The 27,454-nt window shown below is 47.1% G+C and overlaps 1 protein-coding gene across 1 annotated transcript in view; it reads left to right on the forward strand.

Moving 5' to 3' along the window:
• The window catches only part of ano2b (anoctamin 2b), a 137,905-nt gene that overhangs the window by 108,634 nt on the left and 1,817 nt on the right, over window positions 1–27,454 (forward strand). Inside the window, exon 23 of the mRNA XM_056275867.1 lies at window positions 6,301–6,476. Within this exon, the coding sequence (XP_056131842.1) occupies window positions 6,301–6,476 (176 nt within the window). The remainder of the gene's footprint in view (window positions 1–6,300; window positions 6,477–27,454) is intronic.

Consider the following 27,454-nt stretch of genomic DNA (forward strand, 5'->3'; position numbering starts at 1 on the left):
AACTAGTGGAATCTTATTCTTGCTGTAGCTGTCTTATTCTAGCTGTAGCTGTTTTTCACCTAGTGTGTCCTTAAATATTTCTTGTTGCCTAGCTGTTTTGACTTAGTTATCCTTTTAGCTTATAAATATATTCCTTGGTAACTTGCTGTTTGCAGTTTTAATAGTTTTGTGTGAGGTTTGATAGAGTTTTACATACGTGGCCAGTTTCTGGGCAATAGGCCTAGTTTCAGTTTACCTTTTTGGCCAATTGGGTGTTAAGTGGTCAGGGTGTGGCCTGCACTCCTGGCAGACAATTAGCAATCAGTGTTCTTTAAATCACTGCTGCTACTTGGAAGCGTCAAGCAAACAGGTCTAGGCTGAATGAAGGCTAGAGTGAACAAAGGCAAGCGCAACTTTTTCAAGCCATGACTTCGTCAAGCAAGGACTGCTCTTTTTAGATCCGGTCATTCATCTGTATTTTGTTAGTATAGACTATGTGCTTCCTTCGCATTCCCATCCTTTCCCCTTCCCGAGCAGGTGGTGACGGGAGGGCTCTGGAATTGCCAGTCTGCGGTGCCGAAAGCTTAGTTTATCTCAGGCTACGCATCCTTGCTCTCCCTCAATTTCTTTGCTCTAACTGAGACCTGGATCACGCCAGAAAACACTACCACACCCGCAGCTCTGTCTGATGTGTACTCTTTTTCTCACACTCCCAGAGCTGGGAGGCAAGGTGGTGGTACTGGCCTGCTAATCTCCCTGACATGGAAATACTCTCTTGTTTCCATTCCACAATTTTCTCTGCCCTCTTTTGAATTTCATGCTGTTACTGTCTCTTATCTAGTCAACCTCACCATTGTGGTCGTGTACTGCCCACCAGGCCCCCTTGGTGAGTTTCTTGAGGAGCTTGACACACTTGTCTCGCACTTCCCTGTTGATGACTCTGCACTTATCCTTCTCGGTGACTTCAACATCCACACTGACAAGCTAGATCCTTTTCTCTCTTTCCTTTCCTCCTTTGACCTTCATCTCTCACCCTCTCCTCCTACCCACAAGGCCGGCAACCAGCTGGACCTTATCTTTACTGGACACTGTCCTATTTCCAGTCTCCCTGATACTCCCCTCCAGCTCTCTGACCACTATTTCATGTTCCTACTCTCTCTCCCTCTCTTCTCCTGAATCTTTCTCTCTCCTACCCCCTGACACTGCTACTGATCTTCTTTTCTCTACCCTCTCCTCTTCTCTGGACAATCTCTGTCCTCTCACGTCCAGGCCTGCACGCCCAACTCCACCTGCCCCTTGGCTGTCTGACTCAGTGCGTACTGACAGACGGAGCCTAAGCGTGGCTGAGCGCAAATGGAGAAATGCAAACTCCCAGAGGACCTTCTCAACTTCCAATCTCTTCTTTCCACTTTCTCCTCCTCCCTTTCTGCTGCTAAAGCTGCTTTCTATTGCTCTAAAATCCTATCCTCTGCCTCGAATCCTAAGAAACTCTTTGAAACCTTCTCTACACCTCTTCAACCCCCTACTCCTACTTCCTTCCTTCTCCTCAATGACTTTGCTAACTTCTTTGACAAGAATGTAAACGACATCAGATCCTCCTTTTCTCACCACCTGGTTAGTGCTCCTTGCACTAGCCCACCCTCTGCACCCTCCCTCACCTCTCCATGTCCCACCCTATCCCACCTCGCTCCCCTCTACCCTGACGAGGTCCTCAACCTCATCAAATCCAGTCGCCCCACCCCATGCTCCCTTGACCCGGTCCCCTCCCCTTTTCTTCGGTCTATAGCACCTGAACTCCTTCCCTTTGTAACCCACCTCATCAACACCCCCCTCCAGCCAGGATGCTTCCCATCTGCTTTCAAGACTGCTAGAGTCACCCCCCTTGTCGGAGCCTCACAGACTGACTACAGGCGTTCCACAGGGTTCGGTTCTGGGTCCTCTCCTTTTTTCCCTGTATACGGCATCCCTGGGTTCTGCTATTCGCTCGCATGACTTCTCTTACCATTGTTATGCCGATGACACCCAGCTGATCTTGTCCTTTCCTCCCTCTGACACAAGTAGAGACACGCATTGCTGCATGCTTGACTGACATCTTGGAGTGGATGGCGACACACCACCTGAAGCTCAATCTGGACAAGACAGAGCTGATGTTCCTCCTGGGGAAAGGTTACCCACACCAAGACCTGGCCATCACCATTGACAACACCGTGGTGACACCAACTCGGACTGTAAGGAATCTGGGTGTGATCCTGTATGACCAACTGTCGTTTGCTGCAAACGTTGCATTGGGTGCTCGCTCCTGCAGATTTCTGCTCTATAACATCAGGAGGATTCGCCCATTCCTCACCGACGAGACGGCACAGGTTCTCATTCAGGCTCTAGTCATCTCCCGGCTGGACTACGGCAACTCCCTCCTTGCTGGCGCCCTGGCGTTGGCCATCAGACTTCTGGAGCTTGTTCAGAAAGCTGCAGCTCGTCTGATGTTCAACCGCCCTAAGTTCTCCCACCCAACTCCCCTTCTCATGTCCCTATACTGGCTCCCAGTAGTTGCTCACATCCAGTTTAAGACTCTGGTGCTAGCCTACAGGGCAGTGAAAGGAACAGCTCCTGCCTATCTCCAGACCATGGTCAAGCCCTACACCCCCCCCCCCCCGACCACTTCGCTGTGCTGCCTCAGGACGCCTGGTTGCCCCATCGCTCAGAGGCCCCTGCTGCCGATCGACCCGGTCACGGCTCTTTTCTGTCCTGGCCCCACAGTGGTGGAATGAACTCCCCACTGATGTCAGGACAGCGGAGTCGCTGCCCATCTTTTGGCGCAGGTTGGAAACTCACCTCTTCAAGAGCTACTACCCTGTAGCAGTTATTGTATTCACTCATTAAAAAAAAAACAATCTCTTTCTTGCGCTTTTACTTTAGCACTGGTTTTGCTCTTAGATGCTTGTTTAGAGAGAAGATGCACTTATGACCTCTGATGACTAGTAGTTCTCCTGATTTCCTACGTTAAATGCACTTACTGTAAGTCGCTTTGGATAAAAGCGCCAGCTAAATGACTGTAATGTAATGTGTGTCTGTGTGTGTGTGTGTTTCAGTATGAATGTTCCTGTTTTTACGTGTATGTGTGTGTCTCTGCTGACCTATTGAGTCACATCAGTAGCACTAACGTGAGTTACCATTAAATACGGATTAGATTTTTCTGTTTGCCCTGGGCTGTGATCTGTCAGGACCTTACTGGGAGACGCGATCATGTCTAAGATACCCACGCAGGCCACTGTTAATGGGTCTGTGTGTGTGTGTGTTTGTGTTTGTTTGTTTGTTGGTGCGTTTGAATGCATATTTCGTGCATGTCCATGTTCAACTATGTATGTGGGGTGTGTCTGTATGTGTGTGTGTGTGTGTGTGTGTTGGCACATGGGTCTTTGTGTGTATCCATTTGTGTGTGTATCAGTTTGGTCATGCGTGTGTGGGTGTGTCTGGATTTGTGTTGGTATGGTGGTGTGTGTTGCCGGTGTTTGTATTTTGTGTTGCTGGTGTAGGATTTTCCAGACTGTATAAGGCAGAAGATCTGCACGGCCTTAATTTTATTTGGTCTTCATTTGAAGATCAAGTCTCTCTGTGACGCCATCACTGTCTCACACCCTGCCCGTGTGTGTGTGTGTGTGTGTGTGTGTGTGTGTGTGTGTGTGTGTGTGTATGTGTGTTGTAGAGTGCGTGTGTGTGTATGTGTGTTGTATAGCGTATGTGTGTGTGTGACAGAGAGAGGAAGAATGAGGGAAACGATATTGAAGTGTGGTTTGGTTTCTGGTCTTTGTTTTCAGGCTAAATCTCATTCCGTTTACTTTTAATACTGAACAGATTTGTGTGGATTCGAGACAAATAAGCACAGGGGGTTATTCTTTGTGTTGTAGTGTTGGAACCCACATACTGTGCTAGCTCTTTCTCACACACACACACACACACACACACACACACACACACACACACACACACACACAAGCGGCCCAGGAGACTTGTGTTTCTGAGAATCTGAGAGAACATATTTTGTGAGCCTCAGACCGGGACACCCTACTTTTAGTGAAGTTCTCCTCCATCCATCTTCCTGCATCTGTCATGGACATGATGTAGTCCCCATATGAGGTTAACTTGTTAGCTAAGGTTCGGGAGCAGGGCCACACCTCAACCAATCCTCTAATTACTTGGCAAGCCTGCTTATACCTGGCCAACCCATCCAGCGCTGTCTGTGTCTGTTGTCTCGGCGACAGACCATGCTGCGTACCATCGCCCAGTCGCATTAAATCAAAGCAGACTAACACTACCTCAGAAAAATAAAAACAAAAAACCAACTCACTGGGCGTCCAGTGGGCGTAGCAGTCTGGGGCATCACGGGCATCGCTAGTTTGAATCCCCCAGCTTGGTCGGGCGTCCCTACAGACACAATTGGCCATTTCTGCAGGTGGGAAGCTGGATGTGGGTATGCCTCCTGGTCGTTGCACTAGCACCTCCTCTGGTCAGTCGGGGCGCCTGTTCGTGGGGGGGGGGGGACTAGGGGGAATAACGTGATCCTCCCACGCGCTACATTCCCCTGGTGAAACTCCTCACTGTCGGGTGAAAAGAAGCGGCTGGTGACTCCACGTATCGGGAGCAGGCATGTAGCCCTCCCCGGATCGGCAGAGGGGGTGGAGAAGTGACTGGGATGGCTCAGAAGAGTGGGGTAATTGGCCTCAACCTTACTTCCATTTTTCATCCCCTTCATCCAATACTTGCGCTCCTCATCAACCTGTCAACTCACATTGTTGCGGTTTGGTCCTCTCTAGTGAACATGTGATCATCCTGCATCTACTTTAGTGACATCTGATTTGAATGTTTAGTGTCTGGTAGGACTTTTCCAGGAAAATTATAGGTTGCGTTTTGTTTCCATCTTCATCACAGCAGCCAAACGAGGAAGAAGAAGGCAGGTAGTGTTGAGTCTGAAGAAGAACTGAAGTTGTGCTGCAGTGACGAAGATATATGAGTTTAAATACTTGGGGTCAACTGTCCAAAGTAACGGGGAGTGCAGTAGAGAGGGCAAGAAGAGAGTGCAGGCAGGGTGGAGTGGGTGGAGAAGAGTGTCAGGAGTGATTTGTGACAGAAGGGTAACGGCAAGAGTTAAAGGGAAGGTTTACAAGATGGTTGTGAGACAAGCTATATTGTATGGTTTGGAGACAGTGGCACTGATGAAAAGACAGGAGGTGGAGCTGGAGGAGGCAGAGTTGAAGATGCTAAGATTTTCATTGGGAGTGACGAAGAAGGACAGGATTAGGAACGAGTATAGTATTAGAGGGACAGCTCAAGTTGGACGGTTTGGAGACAGCAAGAGAGGCAAGGTTGAGATGGTTTGGACATGTGTGGAGGAGAGATGCTGGGTATATTGGGAGAAGGATGCTGAATATGGAGCTGCCAGGGAAGAGGAAAAGAGGAAGGCCAAAGAGGAGGTTTATGGATGTGGTGAGGGAGGACATGCAGGTGGTTGGTGTGACAGGGAGATGCAGAGGACAGGAAGAGATGGAAATGGATGATTTGCTGTGGCGACCCCTAAAGGGAGCAGCCGAATGTAGTAGTAGTATTAGTACTAGTAGTAGTATTAGTACTACTACTACTAGTAGTAGTAGTAGTCCTGACACAACAGCCCTGCTGACTCTCATTCATTTTCAGTGGCGCTGTGAGATTCAGAAGGACCGGTTGTCATCGTTACTGTCAGTAAGTTAAACAAAAATGAAGGTCTTCAGCTTTAAACAATAGAAGTATGAATAAAACCATAACAAGTGTGCTCTGAAACCCACCAGCAGACTCAAACAGCATGAAAGACAGGAATTAACACTGTTAACCCGTCTGTCTGTTTCTGTCTTTCTCTCCGGTTCTCTCAGCCTTCTTCTCCATGTGGCTCTGGTTCTCTTGCTGCTCCTGCGTCCTGGTCTCAGATGTTCATTAGATGCTTTATTGGCGTGGCAGCCCAAAAGTGATCCCGTGCCAAAGTCTACTTGTTCCCTTTGATTTTTTAAATCATCTTTTTACCGACATGTGTAGCCAGTGTCGTGTCTGGCTCGAGAAAGATGCTCCTCAATCAGATTCTCAGAAATGTGGCTCTCCTGGGGGAAGTTGTGTGTGTGTTAGTGCAGTGTTTCCTGGATCTTCTTCCTTAAAGTCAGCTCCTCAACTGCAATACAAACAGTACAGAGAACTGATTTAAATTGTATCAACAAAAAGTTTATTAGTACGATAATTTAATATGAGATGACCACACGGATGATCTGATGTTTTCCTTGCTCTCTCACTCCCATCTCCAAGGCCTTTGTCATCTCCTTCACGTCGGACTTCATCCCGCGGCTCGTCTACCAGTACATGTACAGTCAGACGGGCACCATGCACGGCTTCATAGACCACACCCTGTCTTACTTCAACGTGTCCAACTTCAAACCGGACACCGCGCCGCACAATGCCCAGCGAGAGGTCACCGTCTGCAGGTACAGCGCCGCACACACACATCGATACACACACACATGCAAATAGACACAGAGACGCTCATACGCCAACATACATGGAGACACACATATGCTCAGAGAATACATACAAACTCTCTCTCTCTCACACACATTCCTCCTTTTCTCTGGTTTCGCTCAGTTCTTAACTCCTGTCTGCCAGTTAAACACTTGGTGAGCGTTCAAGATGGCACGGCTGCCAAAGCAGTCAGGCCTAATAATCTATTTTTACATAAGAGGGATTTTAGCGGGGAACTTAGCTAAGTGGACACAACAGCCTTATTCTGTCCTCCTCTGTCATAACTCATAACATTCCCCTGAGCAAACACAAAGTCACGGAGCTTAGGGCTCAGTACCTTCAAGTTACTGTGGAATACCAGTTTCAATATCATGGTCAGTTTAGCTCTATTACAGTGGAATCACGGGGATTTTCTGTTGGCACATGTGGCCGTGCCAAGCCAAACCACACCACATCGATTTGCGTTTCTATTACCAGTTTAAACACGTCAAGCTGTGCCCAAGATGAACCAAAGTGTGCCAGACCCCCATTGTCCTTTTTTTTTTACCCCCCCCCTTTTTTTTTTCTCCCCAATTGCGTCCGGCCAACCACCCTACTCTTCCGAACCGTCCCGACCGTTGCTCCAACCCCTCTGCGGCTCCAGGGAGGGCTGCAGACTACCACATGCCTCCTCCGATACATGTGGAGTCGCCAGCCGCTTCTTTTCACCTGATAGTGAGGAGTTTCACCAGGAGCACGTAGCACGTGGGAGGATCACGCTATTCCCTCCAGTTCCCCCTCCCCCCCCGAACAGGCTCTCTGACCGACCAGAGGAGGTGCTAGTGCAGCGACCAGGACATAAACCCACATCCGGCTTCCCACCCGCAGACATGGCCAATTGTGTCTGTTGTAGGGATGCCTGACCAAGCCGGAGGTAACATGGGGATTTGAACCGGAGATCCCTGAGTTGTTACGCAACGTAAAAGACCACCACGCCACCCGGACACCTCTTCCTTTCTAAGGTTACATTGTTTTGCTGTCTTACAAAATGCACTTAAGTAGAACACGTTACTGATATCTTTTGTCTTTTTTAGAATATTTTCCATTGAGGTAATTCAAAAGTAACTGAAAGTAACCAGATTACATTACTTTAATATTGTGATACTTTGGGGCATCTGGGCAGCGTAGCGGTCTATTCCGTTGTCTACCAACACGGGGATCACTGGTTCGAATCCCTGTGTTACCTCTGGCTTGGTCGGGCGTCCCTACAGGCACAATTGGTCGTGTCTGCGGGTGGGAAGCCGGATGTGGGTATTTGTCCTGGTCGCTGCACTAGCGCCTCCTCTGGTTGGTCGGGGCACCTGTTCGGGAGAGAGGGGGAACTGGGGGGAATAGCGTGATCCTCCCACGTGATACGTCCCCCTGGTGAAACTCCTCACTGTCAGGTGAAAAGAAGCGGCTGGCCACTCCACATGTATCGGAGGAGGCATGCGGTAGTCTGCAGCCCTCCTGGATCCGCAGAGGGGGTGGAGCAGCGACCGGGACGGCTCGGAAGAGTGGGGTGAGAAAAAGGGGGTAAACAATCCCAAAAAAAACCCCCACAGTGTGATACTTAAGAGTAAGTTACTAAATACTTGTCTCAACAGGTAATTTGTAATTCTAACTGAATACATTTATAAATTAATCCTCCCAACCCTGCTTATCATGTCTTGCCTTTGTTTAGTTTGAGCTCGTCCATTTTTTTTTTCACAATGTGAAGTTAAATGTTTAATTTAGTCTTCAGTCTACAATATGTGCTCCTTTTTTCTTGGTGCTGATGAAGAGATACTTGGTTTGACTTTGTGCCGAGAATGCGGACACAGTTCTCACTGTAGTTATACAAGGACCGGATGGCTTGTAGCAACTGCCCCGGGGTACACGGTCGTAAGCCTTCTCCAAGTCCACAAAACACATGTAGACTAGCTGATTAAGCTCCCATGCCCCCTCAGCACTTCTGGTATTGCTTATTGTCAAGTCACTACTCTCTGCCTTGTTTTCCTGCTAGGTGAGCACCTGTACTGTACCTGTATTTGTTTTGTGAAAATAGGTTATTTTCTTGTGTATGAGGAAATGTGGCGGCATGGTGGCGCAGTGGTTAGCGCGGTCACCTCACAGCAAGAAGTTCCTGGGTTCGAGCCCCGGGGTAGTCCAACCTTGGGGGTCGTCCCGGGGTGTCTTCTATGTGGAGTTTGCATGTTCTCCCCGTGTCTGCGTGGGTTTCCTCCGGGGGCCCCGGTTTCCTCCCACAGTCCTAAGACATGTAGGTCAGGCGACTCGGCCGTACTAAATTGTCCCACAGTATGAATGTGTGTGGGTGTGTGTGTGTGTGTGTAGGCCCTGTATGATGGCGCGGCGGCCTGTCCAGGGTGTCTCCCCGCCTGCCGCCCAATGACTGCTGGGATAGGCTCCAGCATCCCCGCGACCCTGAGAGCAGGATAAGCGGTTCGGATAATGGACAGATGGAGTAACTGTTCCTTTTACGAAGTCAGAAGACTAATCACTAGCTAATCGCTAGCTAGTTGCGAATCGCTAGCTAGTTGCTAATCGCTTAATATACTCTACCCATCGTATACAGAGTTCTAAATTACTACACTTGACTAAATGGTGGAGAAGAAGACCTAGCCAGGTGTTGCCTTGTGTTCCTGCTAGCTAATGGAGGGGACGGGAGCTGAGTAGATAACGTCATTCTCCTTGGACACTGAGGATGAGGTGGCCTTATGGTTTAGGGCTCCCCTCGTCTTCATTCATACAGTTGGGTTATACAGTACGGATACCGTAGGGCTGATCTTCATCACACGACCCGCTGGCACGTTGCATGCATGTACATCAGCACACACATTCACACAGAACACACACTGACTTGTGTCCATTGTGACCCAGTTCTGTCATTACTGCTCAGTATGTGTGACCTGTAATTAGATTATTATCTCACGCATGCACCCCCCCCACACACACACACACCATGAAAAGCACATGTATTACGCACGCACACACACACCCTATCCCAACAAGGCTGGCTTCAGTGCCCACGCTGCGCTCTGCTTCCTCATGTATTCATGGTGTCTCCGGCGCACGCTGGCGGCCAGCCGTTTCTTTGCGGCCATCAATAAAGCGTTGTGGATGAAAAGGTCGCCGATGCCGACGCCCCCTGTTGCATAAGATGGTGAAAACCGCAGGTCCAGAATGGTGTCTTTGTGTTTGGCGGTAGTAGCAGTGACGTCACGTCAGAAACGCACGGCACTACACACCCCTGCTACACACCCCTGCTACACACCCCTGCTACTCTCTGCTCAGAGGCACGAAATCCAACTGTGGGACGTTCCAAGCACAGAGTCGACACAGTGTCTGTGTGTGTGTGTGTTGTATGTCTGTCTGTGTGTGTGTGTGTCTGCGTTTGTGTGTGGCTGTGTGAGTGTTTCGTATTTGTATGTCTGTGTGTGTGTTGTTTGTTTGTATGTGTGTGTGTGTGTCTGTGTGAGTGTGTGTGTCTGTGTGAGTGTGTTATGTGTTTGTATGTCTGTGTCTGTGAGTGTGTTGTGTGTATGTGTGTGTATGTCAGTGTGTGTGTGTGTGTGTGAGTACAGTGAAGATAATATATGTCTTCCTCACTTGATGGCGTAATTTTGTTAACCCTAGAGTTCAAACCAATTTGTCTGTGTGTGTGTGTGTGTGTGTGTGTGTGTGTGTGTGTGTGTGTGTGTGTGTGTGTGTGTGTGTGTGTGTGTGTGTGTGTGTGTAGTGCTGTACAGTATGTGCCTCCCATGCTTGGCAGTGTCTTAGGCTCAATTCAAACGATATGTGTGTGTGCGTGTGTGTGTGTGTGTGTGTGTGTGTGTGTGTAGTGCTGTACAGTATGTGCCTCCCATGCTTGGCAGTGTCTTAGGCTCAATTCAGACAATGTGTGTGCGTGTGCATTGTGTGTTAGGTTGTGTGTTAGGTTGTGTGTGTGTGAATGCCGGTGCAAGCTTGTATATGTGGGTGCTTGTGTGTGTGAATGGGAGGACGGGATGGTAGAGCGGAGGAGAGATGTCGGGGCACAGGAGGCGGAGGAGAGGAGAAAGGCAGACTGCCATGAAAGGACAAAAAGCGAGGGAGACGGAGTCAGAAGTCAGCCTAAAGAGGGACGTATGGACAGATTGATGAATGGACGGACGGAGCCCTGAGGGTGGAAGTTTTCCGTCACATTGTGAAACAGTGTGTTCAGTCCTTGTGTGTGTGTGTTGTTTAACATGTCGCCGCCACGCGTCACATCTCTGCTCAGCAACACACAACGTAGCATGCAGACGATGCACAGCACCAGTTGTTACTTTCATTTGTGTCTTCTTGACTGGATAGAGAGAGAGAAAGAGGGAGGGGGAGAGAGGGGGAGGGAGTCGGGACCTGCAGCCCGGCAATAGACGTCCTGGGCTGGATTCAGGTTTAACTGGCAGTCACTGCTTATTGTGGGCTTGTTCTAACAGGTTTGATAGAGTTTTAAAAAATGACCAGTTTCTGGGCAATAGGCCTAGTTTAGGTTTACCTCTTTGGCCAATTGGGTGTTAAGTGGCCAGGGTGTGGCCTGCACCCCTGGCAGACAATTTGCAATCAGTGTTCTTTAAATCACTGTTGCTACTTGGAAGCATTAGCTTCCAAACGACAGGCAAACAAGCCGAGGGCAAACAGGTCTAGGTTGAACGAAGGCTAGAGTGAACAAAGGCAAGTGCGACTTTTTCAAGCCAAGACTACGTCAAGCAAGGACTGCTCTTTTTAGATCTGGTCAGCCATCTGTATTTTGTGTACCTAGTATAGACTATGTGTTTCCCTCACATTCCTGTCCTTTCCTCTTCCTGGGGCTGGCATAGACGTTGGGTTACTCCTAGGTGCTGTGACCCTACCAATCTCATCTATCCCACTATCTCCACTCACATTGATCAAGTGGTGATGGGAGGGCTCTGGAATTTCCAGTCTGCGGTGCCGAAAGCTTAGTTTATCTCAGGCTACGCATCCTTGCTCTCCCTCAACTTTCTTGCTCTAAGTGAGACCTGGATCACGCCAGAAAACACTACCACACCCGCAGCTCTGTCTGATGTGTACTCTTTTTCTCACACTCCCAGAGCTGGGAGGCAAGGTGGTGGTACTGGCCTGCTAATCTCCCTGACATGGAAATACTCTCTTGTTTCCATTCCACAATTTTCTCTGCCCTCTTTTGAATTTCATGCTGTTACTGTCTCTTATCTAGTCAACCTCACCATTGTGGTTGTGTACTGCCCACCAGGCCCCCTTGGTGAGTTTCTTGAGGAGCTTGACACACTTGTCTCGCACTTCCCTGTTGATGACTCTGAACTTATCCTTCTCAGTGACTTCAACATCCACACTGACAAACTAGATCCTCTTCTCTCTTTCCTCTCCTCCTTTGACCTTCACCTCTCACCCTCTCCTCCTACCCATAAGGCCGGCAACCAGCTGGACCTTATCTTTACTAGACACTGTCCTATTTCCAGTCTTCCTGATACTCCCCTCCAGCTCTCTGACCACTATTTCATGTCCTACTCTCTCTCCCTGTCTTCACCCTCCTCAGCCCCTTCCCCTACCCACATGGTTTCCACCCATAGACACCTCTGCTCTCTCGCCACCACTGATCTTTCTTCCTCTGTTACCTCTTTCTCTCTCCTACCCTCTGACGCTGCTACTGATCTTCTTCTCTCTACCCTCTCCTCTTCTCTGGACAATCTCTGTCCCCTCACCTCCATGCCTGCATACCCAACTCCCACCTGCCCCTTGGCTGTCCGACTCAGTACGTACTAACAGACGGAGCCTAAGAGTGGCAGAGTGCAAATGGAGGAAAAGCAAACTCCCAGAGGACCTTCTCAACTTCCAATCTCTTCTTTCCACTATCTCCTCCTCCTTTTCTGCTGCTAAAGCTGCCTTCTATTGTTCTAAAATCCTATCCTCTGCCTCTAATCCTAAGAAACTCTTTGAAACCTTCTCTACACTTCTTCAACCCCCACCTCCTCCTCCTACTTCCTCCCTTCTCCTCGATGACTTCGCTAACTTCTTTGACAGGAATGTAAATGACATCAGATCCTCCTTTTCTCACCACCCAGTTAGTGCTCCTTGCACTAGCCCACTCTCTGCACCCTCCCTCACCTCTCCACACCCCACCTTATCCCACCTCGCTCCCCTCTCCTCTGACGAGGTCCTCAACCTCATCACATCCAGTCGCTCCACCACATGCTCCCTTGACCCAGTCCCCTCCCCTCTTCTTCAGTCTATAGCACCTGAACTCCTTCCCTTTGTAACCCACCTCATCAACACCTCCCTCCAGGCAGGATGCTTTCCATCTGCCTTCAAGACTGCTAGAGTCACCCCCCTTCTCAAGAAACCATCACTTAACCCCTCTGACGTCAAAAACTACAGACTGGTTTCCCTTCTACCCTTTCTATCCAAAACTTTCAAACATGCTGTCTTTAACCAACTTTCTTTGTACCTCCACCAGAACAACCTCCTGGACCCCAACCAGTCTGGGTTCAAGGTGGGTCACTCGACAGAGACAGTCCTCCTTGCAGTGACAGAATCGCTGCACTCTGCGAGAGCAAACTCTCTCTCCTCTGTCCTGATACTCCTGGACCTGTCAGCTGTGTTCGATACAGTGAACCACCAGATCCTCCTCTCTACCCTTGAGGGGCTGGGTGTCACAGGCTCTGCACTCTCAATGTTTGCATCCTGCCTGACGGGTTGCTCCTACCAGGTGACATGGAGGGAATCTGTGTCGGAGCCTCACAGACTGACTACAGGCGTTCAACAAGGTTTGATTCTGGGTCCTCCCCTTTTCTCCCTGTACACGACATCCCTGGGTTCTGTTATTCGCTCGCATGACTTTGCTTACCATTGTTATGCCGATGACACCCAGCTGATCTTGTCCTTTCCTCCCTCTGACACAAGTAGAGACACGCATTGCTGCGTGCTTGACTGGCATCTCGGAGTGGATTGCGACACACCACCTGAAGCTCAATCTGGACAAGACAGTACTGATGTTCCTCCCGGGGAAAGGTTGCCCACACCAAGACCTGACCATCACCATTAACAACACCGTGGTGATGCCAACTTAGACTGCGAGGAATCTAGGTGTAATCCTGGACGACCAACTGTCGTTTGCTGCAAACGTTGCATCGGTTGCTCACTCCTGCAGATTTCCCCTCTATAACATCAGGAGGATTCGCCCATTCCTCACCGACGAGATGGCACCAGTGCTCATCCAGGCTCTGGTCATCTCCCAGCTGGACTACGGCAACTCCCTCCTTGCTGGCGCCCCGGCGTTGGCCATCAAATCTCTGGAGCTTGTTCAGAAAGCTGCAGCTCGTCTGGTGGTCAACCGCCCTAAGTTCTCCCACACAACTCCCCTTCTCATGTCCCTACACTGGCTCCCAGTAGCTGCTCACATCCAGTTTAAGACTCTGGTGCTAGCCTACAGGGCAGTGAAAGGAACAGCTCCTTCCTATCGCCAGGGCCATGGTCAAGCCCTACACCCCCGCCCAACCACTTTGCTCTGCTGCCTCGGGACGCCTAGTTGCTCCGTCGCTCAGAGGCCACTGCTGCCGACCAACCCAGTCACGGCTCTTTTCTGTCCTGGCCCAACAGTGATGGAATGAACTCCCCACTGATGTCAGGACAGCGGAGTCGCTGCCCATCTTTCAGCGCAGCTTGAAAACTCACCTCTTCAAGAGCTACTACCCTGTTGCTTGCTCTTAGCACTTACTGTATTCACTCATTTAAAAAAAAATCTTTATCGCGCTTTTACTTTAGCACTGGTTTTGCTCTTAGATGCTTGTTTAGATGTACTTATGACCTCTGATGACTAGTAGTTCTCTTGATTTCCTACGTTAAATGCACTTACTGCAAGTCGCTTTGGATAAAAGCGTCGGCTAAATGACTGTAATGTAACGTAATGTAATGTAACTGTGTAACGGTGGTGGTGATGAGCAGAAGACTTCACACCTCATGTAGACTCCTCCAGTCAGGCTCAGCATCCTGTTGCACACATGCAACACGGATCATGTATGGTGTGTGTGTGGGTGGGTGTGTGTGTGTGTGTGTGTGTGTGTGTGTGTGTGTGTGTGTGTGTGTGTGTGTGGTTCAGAAAGAAAAAGAAAAAAATTAAGAAACACAAAGAGAAGGAAAGAGTGGATGTTAACAAGAATCATGAAAATGGGAGTGAGAAAAAGAGGGCGAGACAGAGAGACGTAGAGACAGCGAGAGACACACATACATATAGACAGAGCGACACACACACAGAGCAAGAGAGAGAGCGAGACAGAGAGAGAATGCATGAGACACAGACGGAGAAAGAGAGACAACCATAGAGACACACACAGAGACAGAGAGAGACGCAGAGAGAGACACACACACACAGACACACACACACACACACACACACACAGACAGATACACACGCACACAGATTTGTGATTTTTAAAAAGCATTTATTAAAAAGACTGATAAAAATCCAAACGACACACACATGCACACACACACACACACACACACAGAGGGAGAGGGACAGAGAGAGAGACACACACCCAGACAGAGTGAGTGAGAGAGACAGACACACACACAGTTTTTTTTTTTGGGTCGTTTTCATGGTGTTCACTACCTGATCGGGACCATGATCTATGGCTTGTTTGTGCGTGTGTGTGTGTGTGTGTGTGTGTGTGTGTGTGTGTGTGTATGTGTGTGTGTGCGTGCGTGCGCGTGCGTGCGTGCGTGCTGCGTTTATATATACGTATGAGTATTTTAAGGATGGGAATGTTGTGACCCTTGTTTATCAGTAAATTTGTGTCTGGTTCTCTAGAGACTCTGCATTGGCAACAGACACACACACACACACACACACACACACACACACACACACACACACACACACACACACACAGAGTCTACATATGAAGGATGTGTTGCAGAGATGCAGCTGCAGCGGGGGTCATGCAGTGACAGTTAGTAGGGAAGAGAGTATTGTATATATTTTATATCATGTCAGTAGTGAGTAGGGAAGAGAGTATTGTATATATTTTATATCATGTCAGTAGTGAGTAGGGAAGAGAGTAATGTGTATATTTTATATCATGTCAGTAAGAAGTAGGGAAGAGAGTATTGTATATATTTTATATCATGTCAGTAGTGAGTAGGGAAGAGAGTATTGTATATATTTTATATCATGCCAGTAGTGAGTAGGGAAGAGAGTATTGTATATATTTTATATCATGCCAGTAGTGAGTAGGGAAGAGAGTATTGTATATATTTTATATCATGCCAGTAGTGAGTAGGGAAGAGAGTATTGTATATATTTTATATCATCTCAGTAGTGAGTAGGGAAGAGAGTATTGTATATATTTTATATCATGTCAGTAAGGAGTAGGGAAGAGAGTATTGTATATATTTTATATCATGTCAGTAGTGAGTAGGGAAGAGAGTATTGTATATATTTTATATCATGTCAGTAGTGAGTAGGGAAGAGAGTATTGTATATATTTTATATCATGTCAGTAAGGAGTAGGGAAGAGAGTATTGTATATATTTTATATCATGTCAGTAAGGTGTAGGGAAGAAAGTATTGTATATATTTTATATCATGTCAGTAGTGAGTAGGGAAGAGAGTATTGTATATATTTTATATCATGTCAGTAGTGAGTAGGGAAGAGAGTATTGTATATATTTTATATCGTGCCAGTAGTGAGTAGAGAATATAGTATTGTATATATTTTATATCATGTCAGTAGTGAGTAGGGAAGAGAGTATTGTATATATTTTATATCATGTCAGTAGTGAGTAGGGAAGAGAGTATTGTATATATTTTATATCATGTCAGTAAGGAGTAGGGAAGAGAGTATTGTATATATTTTATATCATGTCAGTAAGGAGTAGGGAAGAGAGTATTGTATATATTTTATATCATGTCAGTAGTGAGTAGGGAAGAGAGTATTGTATATATTTTATATCATGTCAGTAGTGAGTAGGGAAGAGAGTATTGTATATATTTTATATCATGTCAGTAAGGAGTAGGGAAGAGAGTATTGTATATATTTTATATCATGCCAGTAGTGAGTAGAGAATATAGTATTGTATATATTTTATATCATGTCAGTAGTGAGTAGGGAAGAGAGTATTGTATATATTTTATATCATGTCAGTAGTGAGTAGGGAAGAGAGTATTGTATATATTTTATATCATGTCAGTAAGGAGTAGGGAAGAGAGTATTGTATATATTTTATATTATGTCAGTAAGGAGTAGGGAAGAGAGTATTGTATATATTTTATATCATGTCAGTAGTGAGTAGGGAAGAGAGTATTGTATATATTTTATATTATGTCAGTAAGGAGTAGGGAAGAGAGTATTGTATATATTTTATATCATGTCAGTAGTGAGTAGGGAAGAGAGTATTGTATATATTTTATATCATGTCAGTAGTGAGTAGGGAAGAGAGTATTGTATATATTTTATATCATGTCAGTAGTGAGTAGGGAAGAGAGTATTGTATATATTTTATATCATGTCAGTAGTGAGTAGGGAAGAGAGTATTGTATATATTTTATATCATGTCAGTAGTGTTGTGGTTACTACATCAGTATTGTGTTGATGCTTTGTCATCTTGTTTATGTCGTGTGTTTATGTGTTATGATGGTCTGGTGCTGTTTTAACACTCAGGTCAAGAAAGCATTGTAGTCCAGCTGAAGTGGACACACACACACACACACACACACACACACACACACACACACACACACACACACACACACACACACACACACACAAGAAGACAGAGAAAACGAGATAAGAGAGAGAGACGGACAGACGACATGTAGAATGAAAAGATGAGGTGAAGAGATGTGAAGACCAACACGAGAGAGGAGGAAGACAGGACACGAGGAGGGATGACAGGAAGAGAAGGACTCAAATAGACTTTGAAAAGATCAGGAAAGAGAGAGACAGACAGACAGACAGACAGACAGACAGACAGAGACAAACACACACAGAGACAGAGAGAGGGAGAGAGAGAGACAGAGAGACAGAGAGAGAGAGGCAGACAGAGAGCGAGGGAGAGAGCGATAGGAGAACACGATGGACTCTACGTAAAAAGAGCGGGAAAGAGGATGAAGCCTGAATAGGGGAGAAGAGGGAAGGAGGGAATATGATGTCAGAGAAACCTAAGGGGGTGGATGGTGGGTAGAAGAGACGGAGAGAAAGAATGAACAGATGAAAAGAGAGCGAGAAGAGCAATCTCTCCCAGACACGACATTCCTCACTCATGACTGTATAAGGAGATGGAATCAAAGACCCTGCTGACACACACACACACACACACACTCTATCTCTGTCACACACACACACTCTATCTCTGTCACACACAACCACACACACACACACACACAATCTCTCTCTCTCTCTCACACACACACACACACACACACATGCTGCCTCACATTTGCGTACGCACATTTGTGCGCACACACACGACCACAAAATCACACACACAGAGACATGGGCACACAAAATCAGCATCTCGTTCACTTAGATATGTGCACGCGCGCACACACACACACACACACACACTGGAACACAACCTCACAAACTCAAACACAATCTCACAAAGATGTACAAATATTGTACACATGCACATGTAAACACATAACAAATGCGCATGCACACACACACACACACAACAAACACATGTGCACACGCATAGACATGGGTACAACATTTCATTCACTCAGACAAGCACATCACAAACACACAGGCACACGCACAAAGATATATACACACATACGCTTACAAAACACACGTGTTTGTGTGTGTGTGTGTGTGTGTGTGTGAGAGAGAGAGAGAGAGTGTGTGTGTGTGTGTGTGTAAATATGTTTGTTTAGATTTTTGTGTATAAACTTAAACGTTAAAATTGTTTGTGGACACACACCCTCTTCTTCTACATATTCCAACCTGCCAGTCAAGCACTTGGTGAGCGTTGAAGACGGCAAAGCTGCCAAAGCAGGCAGGCCTCGTCATCTATTTTTACACAGCAGGAATTTCATAAGGCGTCTTATCTGAGTGGATCTAACAACCGTACCGTGCCCTGTCGGAGCTCATAAGTTTTGCTCAGGCAGCCACATCAACCCAAAGTATTTTAGAAGCCGTGTATCCAAAACACACACAAACGGAGATAAAGACTCACCGTGCTCGGGGGGGAAACCGCCCGCGATCAAGCAGCTCACCTGAACTTGAATAGCTCCGTTTCCTCGTCGAGTCGAGTCAACCCAAGCTAAGTATTGCCAACATCCAGAAAATACGATGAATCATTCCAGCGGAGACACCGGAGCTCATCTCTGCCATAAAGCAGCTGAACACCACATGCGTTGAATGCATACGGATAGTCTATTAACAACGCCGTCTGTGATTAGAGAAATCACAGATTGTAATCCATGCCGTTATAATAGCCCATCGTTTAATCCTTACTCGTGTGAAAACAAACACACATAAGCAGTTATTTGCTTTGACTGAACAGCACATACGTTGTTGGGTTTGGACTGAAAATACTCCGTTTTTACCGGGTATTGCGATGAACGCTTGGCCTCTCCAACCGCACCCGGACAAGTCATTCGAAAACCTGTCGACTGTCCGATGGAAAAGGAGACGCCTGGCTAGCTAGCTGGGGTGTGATCTGTCAGCACATGGTGAGCAGAAAACCGCTGTGCACAGGCTGGGCCATGGTTTTTCCAAGGCTGGGTGACCCCATTCTCTCCAAACAAGCATTGCTACAGTTTTTCCGCCTTGTTTAAAATATTTGAAACTTAGCCTCGACCCCCGATTGTGGTCCTCTCTGGTAGTTTAGAGGTCAGCTTTGAACTGGACGTCCTTGCTATTGTACTGCAGACCGGATCACACTTAATGCACACAATGAAAGTGTAGGCGGTTTGGTCATTGGGGCCTGTAGATTGTGGAAAGCCATGTCTGTGCATTGTGCAAGCTAATGCATTGTTGTACTCAAATTTAATTAGTTATGCTGGTTCCAATATTTGCATCTTCAACCAAATTTTAACTCCATTTTATGTTTGTATGTCTGTATCTGTATTTATCTGTCTTTCCGTCCATCCATCTGTCCATCTGCCCTTCCCTCTCTCCAACCGATGTTTGATTTGATTTTCAATTGTCTATTGATTTATTTTGAACTGATACTGGGTTTGTCCATTTCATGTACTGAATGTGTTGAACTGGGTGCGCTCAGGGTCGACTGGAAGATCAGCCTGCAGCCACAGCACCAGACAACACGGATCTTTGTCCATAAATCCTAATTTATCTCTCGATCACATTCAGCTATTTTGGAGGAAAGATTTTTTTGCCTGCATAAAGATGTCCTTGAGTGAGAGAGTAAGAGAGAGGGTAAGCGAGAGAATTTTAAAACAGACTTTTATTTCTGTCTGGTTCCATTTACACAAGGTTTTCGCTATCAAAAATTAAAACAAAACATTCATTCAAAAAACCCAAATCAAAAATACCAAAGAAAAGGAAAAAAAAATCTCAGATAGTCAGAACCAACGAATTCACTCTTATGGAACACAACACATCCTGCACACCCCAAGTGTTCACAAAAACGTCTGTCCTATTTGTCAGTCTGAAAAACTCAAACTCCACTCTTGAGATGTCAGCACCAGAATCACGTCTTCTGGCCCCTTGCCCCTCACACAGTTTTTCCTTGTTGTCCAAATAGCTAGTTTGGCCAGTGAAATGAAATTCATTAATGTGTACAGACTTGTTTTTTTTTTTGCAGAGTAGTGTGGACCATAGATAAAAAGACAAAAAGAAAATCTTTCTCCTAAGCCCTGAAACCATGTCTGTAGCAGGCTGAATAGTCTGACCAGTCTGGAACACTGGATAAACAGATGGTATATTGTTTCTGTCCCCAACCAGAAAGGACAGTAGTCCCCTGTGCCAGGATTGAGGTGCACCAGATACCTGTTTGTAGCTATGGCCCCATGTACAAACTTCCATTGGAAGTCACCTGTCCATTTGTTAATAGAAGGTGTGTACAGGGACTGCCTACAGCCTCTCGGGGATGATCCCACACCAAAAAAATTCTGTCCATCTCGACACCTTCACCCCTGCCAGAGAGCATAAGTTTGAAACCTTCACACTGATATAATAGGCTGTTCCCCCCCCCCCCGCGTGTCTCAAAGTCTCCCAAGTCTAGGGTCTTTAGAGACAGCAGCATGTCCTCCTTATCTTACCACTGTCCCACAGGAGAGAGCCAGCCAGGGAAGGAAAGACATACTCATATTCATCATCCCATTGGTCAGATAGAGTACGATCTTCAGCAAACGCTCTGAGGGCTTCTGGCAGGGAAGCACGGACTCCTCCACCAGCCTGAACAGCAGTCTATTGGATCTGCTGTTGAGCAGTTCAGCTAAATGGGTGATGGATGTCTTCATGAGATGGCCCAGCTTAACATAGCCAGCCTCTCTCAGTTTGGATCTCAGGCTACCAGAAGACAAAACCTGAGAGGTGATGAAACTGTTTCCAATCAAGGGCTCCTCAAACAGCCACATTCCTGGTGTCATCACAGCTTCCCAGTGGAATGTTAAAACCTGCCACGCCTGTAAGACAGGCTGGTAAAAAGGTGTCAGACCAGTTAAATCCATGGACTGGGGTCAAAGCAGGAACAAATTTTTGTCGTATCCTTGGCATCCAGCCCTCCTTAGCAGCAAACAGTATCTGCCCATGGCAGGCCAAAGCTGTAAAGCAGTCTCTGAGCTGTCTGCAGCCTGAAGGCTGTGATCCATGATTCGATGTGTATCAGGCCCTGTCCTCCCTTCTATACCAGCAGGTATAGTATTGCTGATCTCAGCCAGTGCGACCGTAACTAGAAGAAATCTACAACTGCCCTCTGAATTCCTTCAGTCAGGCCCCTTGGTAAGACTATCAGTTTGTGCCAAAGGGTCAAGACAATGAAGTTATTGATGATTAGGACCCTTCCTCTGTAGGAAAGCTGAGGTAGCTGCCATTTCCATTTAGACAGTCTGGCACACTCTCCATAGCACCCTCCCAGCTCTTCCTCTGAAACTTCTCTGTTCCCAGAAAAACACCCCAATTTTTCATACCCTGCCTTCCCCATCTGAGGTGTCCTGGTAACTTTGGCCAGACCTTGTCTCCCCACTGCCCAACCTGCAGGGCTTCACTTTTTCCCCCAGTTCACTATTGCTGAGGTTGCCCTTTCATACATGTCTAAACTACTACCCAGGAACCCCACATCTCACTAGTTTTGGCAAACACAGTAATGTCATCAGCATAAGCTGACACCACCACGACAGGTGCTGAGGCAACCCTGGTAGCATAAGTCCCGATAGCCTGGCTCTTAATCTATTCAGAAGAGGCTTAATAGCTAAAGAGTATAGCTGTCCAGAGATAGGACATCCCTGTCTAATGCCTCTCTGAACATGTACTGGACAACTCAGCCCACCACCCACTTTCACCAAACAGAAAACTTCCTTATATAACAAACCCAGCAGTGACAAAACCATCTCCAAAACCAAAACCTCTTAAAGTGGAAAAAAGAAAACCATGGTCAACCCTATCAAACGCTTTCTCCTGATCAAATGATATTATTCCAACATCAAAATTGTACAGTTTACAAATGTCAAATGTTGACAGAAAACTCGTATATGTGTCTTGCCCACTTCCCACCACTGACTCAGGGACTCAAGGTCCCTCTTCCTTTCTCTCCAGATTCCCCAGAACGTATCAAATTTCTGATAGAAATCCCTGTCCTCAAGCAGCTTAACATTAAAGTGCCAGTATGAGCTGCATTTAGTGGTTGGTGAGGTGTGAAAGTCTAAAGTGACTAAGTGATGGTCAGTGAAACCTACTGGGTGAATGTGACTGTTCAATAACCTGTTGCTAAACCTATGTGATATGTAAACCCTATCCAGCCTGGCGGCACTCACATTCCCATCTAGCACCTTAACTCATGTATACTGCCAAACCTGGGGATGTTGACCCACCATGCATCTACTACATCTGATTCTGAAATCACCTGTGATAAGGTGGTGGGTGACTGTAAGTGGGGTTCCTCTCCTGTTCTGTCTTATGTAAAAAAATGTAGTAAAATTCCAATCTCCCCCCATCACTACACATTTGCTCTGATCACACTATCTTAAGAAAACCTTTATTTTCTGAAAGATGTCCAGTCTGTCTGAGCCTTCATTTGGGGCATATATATATTAAGAAAAAAATATAGGGCCTGTATTTTTGCTCTGACCACTAAAGCCCTGTCTGTCACTATCTCTGTGGTGGAGATGATATCAACATCAAGCCCTGGAGAAAACAGAATGGTTACATCAGCAGAGAAATTAGTCCCATGAGATAGAAAATATGGCCCTTCCACCACAAACCCAAGTATATTTCACTCTTTGTCACTGTGTGTTTTCTGCAAAAATACTATGTCTAATCTTTTCTGAAATGGCTGCCCTCTTCTGTCGATCCCTCCCATTAATATTGAAAGAGCTGACCCTCACCTTGTGCATACAACACGAGAGAGAGAGATGATATAAACAGGTAGAGGAAACGGTAAGAGGAAGCTCACCCAGTGCAACACACTCACCATAACCTTACTTATGAAGTCTTTAACCTTTCTGAACCTTTTCCTTTATTAGTTTTAAGCATGTCTGAGATTTGTTGTACCTTTTCAAACAGATTTTTTTTCATCTAACAAATCAACACCAACTACTTTCTGCAAAGTCAACACGCTTTTAATACATTTTCCTGTATCTTGAAAATTACTCAAATACTTTCACAGATTTTCCAAAGGTTTCATCTGGGAAACCACTAATTTCCTCTAGCATATACAGATCTCCACTGTGTGACTGTGAGCCTGTAATGAGACATATAGTCACAGTCAGTGCCGTACTCTATTTCCTCCACCTTGTCCTCACCAGCAACACTCCCCATAACACACAACTCTCCCGCTCTCACCTTTGCACCACCAGCCTGACGTTGGTCAGGTCCAGCTGCTGGCCCTTTCCCGCCGCTTTCTCCTGCTACCGGTGCTTCCTCTGCTCCTTTCCTTTCTTCTGTTGTGACACTTGGGACAGCCAAGCTGTCATCAGTTACATTCTCACTGCCTGAATAAGCTCGCCGTTCCCCTGCCTGACTGTCTGCCTGCCCGCTGTATCCCTCTCCTGCCTCGGGCTCAGTTAGCAGGGCGCCACCCCGCGGAGCAGCAGCATCTGCTGGCTCCTCGTCCGGCGGAGCACCGGTGTTAGTACGCTCTTCGTCCGGCCTGTGAGGACAAGCGATCTGCTTGTGCCCCACATCCCCACACTCAAGGAAACCTCCAGCATCTCTGACGGACAATTCAGTAACATGAACATCTCTCTGGAGGGATTGGACACGTTTCAGTTTGTCGCTCTTACAGCCTAACCCCACCGTCCTAAAACTGCTCACCAGCTTCCTGAAGCGCTGCAGCTCCCGATTTAACACCTCATTGGAAACGAACAGGGGAACACTGGAGATGGTGACACGGGTGGAGGGCACAGCGAATGGGGAAACCTGCAAATAGACGCTGTTCAGAGAGACGCCGCTCTCTATTAACTCAGCCACAAAACACCTCTGTTCATCCTGGAGACATAGGACAGGTTGGTGTGTCCCACAGCCAGGAGAACCGCCTCTACCGGAACAGATGGATCAGGCCGAACCCGCACTCCCTGTCGGATAGAGAGAGAAAACGTCTCCCGAGGACACCATCCCTCTCACGCCGAAAAAGCCATGACAAACACACAGACTACAGCAAATGTAGCCCACAACCGGTTAACAAACCCGAGCTGAAACCATCAGCCCTAAACACAAAAAAACAAAACCTACAATAAAAATGGATGATTAAATCAAAATTACTAACAGGTCGCTCTCACCAAACAAACTCACTCACACACCGACTCCCAGCATGCACACAAACACACACACAGAGGGAGAGAGAGAGCTTTGCACATAGATATGTCTCAATGTGTCAACTAGCTGCCCTTGAACGCAACGCAGCACAGATGCTGTCTATTTAAATGGCGTGTGCAACATAATAGAACACTGAGTTGTCACCTCTGAAAGCGCACAACTTTCTCTCGTCAAGAAATCATTTATGTTCCACTCATGACAAATTGTATTTGCCTCTTTCATGTCTCCCTCCTGGTTTTCCTTCAATGAGCTCGTCTGCAGTTTCAAAACAAAACAAGTTATTTTTACGTAAGCCTTGTGTGGCTGACACTTGGGTTTTCCTGATTCTGGGTTTGAGCTCAGCTTTAAAGTGAGAAGTTACACAGCAGCCGACCATGTCGTCACTTTGTGGGGCAAAATTAAAGGTTCACACATACAAAAAACTGACATTTACCCATTTGAAAAGAACTAAATCTCCATAAACATGATCTGCGGCCTTCTGAGCTTGATCTGTGAGTTAAGAGATAGCGTTTAATTCATACAGCGAACTGGTCCGTGGCTCTTCCTCTCCTCCCCGTGTCAATCACAGACCTTATTTGAGGCGACTGTTCTTTCACATGGAAAAACGGAGCAGGGTTTGGGACAGCGAACCATCCACCATCTTGTTGTGACGACTGTATATCAACACAAAATGGCACCAGAGTGAGCCGCTCTATTGACGTATTGGTCCTTGATGGTGAGAATAACCACTCCTAAAGGCCAGGACACACTGGCGCCAGTGGATGCATTTCAAGATGCCCGCTCCTAAACATTACGATATAAAGCCGCCACACTGGTGGGGTCTGGGCTGGAGTCCAGCATCGGTGCTCCCTCAAACTCGTTTTTTCTTTGGTAAAAAAAAGACGTTATAGTGGTCATAAAAACAGCACTTTTCGAATTTGACGGTTGGCTCCTGGTTCGAGTCATTTGGTGCTTTGGCATCGGTGTTTGCTCGGCTTAAGTCCTCCAAACCAGCACCCACCCCACAACCTCAGAGCCACGGTCTCTAAGTGTATTAGCATACATAAGAACTTCTAAATGTGCAAGTAAGAAAAGGAGTACGGGGGTGCAGGTATGTGTCTGTACAGAGTTTAAACAAGATCTAGTGAAACGAACCCGACCGTTCAATTGACCAATGTCCATTAGTGTGTGTTGGGTCCAGCTTCAAAGTCCCTCCCCTGGCCGGACTCTGTCTGCTGATAGGTTGATCAAATTGGCAGATGATGAGACTTTGATAACTAGTAGACATACAACGCGAAACTGCTGTAAGGTGTGTGTGTATTTGTGTGTATTTATACTGTTGTGAAAGGGAAAGTGCCCAGCCAAATAAACACTTGTGTTTGTGTTGAGGCTGACAGCTGTTGAACCCGAAGCAACGCACATCCTCTTCCTCTCTCTGTTTGTCTCTAATCTCCATTTCTTTCTCACCCTTTTTTAAAAAAATTCTAATTCTTTCTCCCTCTTTTCTGCCCTCTCATTATATCACTCTCCCTGTTTTCTCACTGTCATTACCGTTCTCTCATTGCACTCTTACTCCCCCTCGCCTCTGCCCCTGTCCTGGTTTTCCACCATATCAGCAGTCCGCTCAACATGTGGTTCCAGTTTCCAGGGTTTAAAACGAGGAAGAAAGTGTTTGCTACAGACAGACACACTGGGAAAAGACTGACTCGGTCCATTACAAGCCTGTTTTAATGAGCATTGGGGCCCCGGCCAGAGCCGTGATGAATCTCTGCGAGTCCAAAGTTGAAACCGTTTATCAAAGCTCCAGTCACAGAGGGTTCTGATGAGGTCTGGTACCGAGCCAGGAGGCTTACATGTGGTTCCAGGGACTGGGGCCAATTAAAAGGGAACTCTGAATGAAACCAAAATTCGGGGCCCTATTTTAACGATGTGTAGCGCGTGGTCTAAAGTGCAAGTGCAATTACCACATGTCCAAATCCACTTTTGCCAATTAAACGGCACATAATCTGATTCATAAGTCACTTAGCCTCTTAATCTTAGGTGAGTTTTGGGCGTAGTATGAATTGAACCAATCGGTGTCATCTCCCGTTCCCTTTAAAAGCCAGGTGAACTTGCACCTTGGCGCAGTGCTAGTTAAATGGTGGAGAAGAAAGAGGTGACAATGAAATGTGTTCTCTGTATTTCACCTGTCCTATCGTAGAGGAGCAGTGGGCAGCTGCAGCACTCGGAGACCAGCTCCAGTTCTTTTTCCATCGCCTTGCTCAGGGGCACAGGCAGGAGTATTAATCCGAACATGCATGTCTTTTCGATGGTGGGAGGAGACCGGAGCACCCAGAGGAAACCCACGCAGACACGGGGGGGAACATGAAAACTCCACACAGAAAGGACCCGGGACGGACGGCCTGGGGTTCGAACCCAGGACCTTCTTGCTGTGAGACAACAGTGCCGCCCTATTAAATAGTTTCCTGCTGAGGAAAGGGATCTGCTCATGCATGAAATGTAAGCATGCCGACAGACTGTCCATGGGAGCAGCAGGAATCCACCGAAGCTCGGATTCCTTTTTCTTTTTTTGGGTTTTCTCCCCAGCTGTACCCGTCCAATTACCCCACTCTTCTGAGCTTTCCTGGTCGCTGCTCCACCCCCTCTGCCGATCCGGGGAGGGCTGCAGACTACCACCTGCCTCCTCCGATACATGTGGAGTCACCAGCCGCTTCTTTTCACCTGACAGTGAGGAGTTTCGCCAGGGGGACGTAGCGCGTGGGATGATCACGCTGTTCCGCCCAGTTCCCCCTCCCCCCCAAACAGGCGCCCTGACCGACCAGAGGAGGCGCTAGTGCAGCAACCAGGACACGTACCCACATCCGGCTTTCCACACAGACAGCCAATTGTGTCTGTAGGGACGCCCGACCAAGCCGGAGGTAACACGGGGATTCGAACCGGCGAGCCCCGTGTTGGTAGGCAACAGAATAGACCGCTACGCGACCCGG

This window comes from Lampris incognitus, chromosome 3 (genome assembly GCF_029633865.1).
Source record: "Lampris incognitus isolate fLamInc1 chromosome 3, fLamInc1.hap2, whole genome shotgun sequence".
Lineage (NCBI taxonomy): Eukaryota > Metazoa > Chordata > Actinopteri > Lampriformes > Lampridae > Lampris > Lampris incognitus.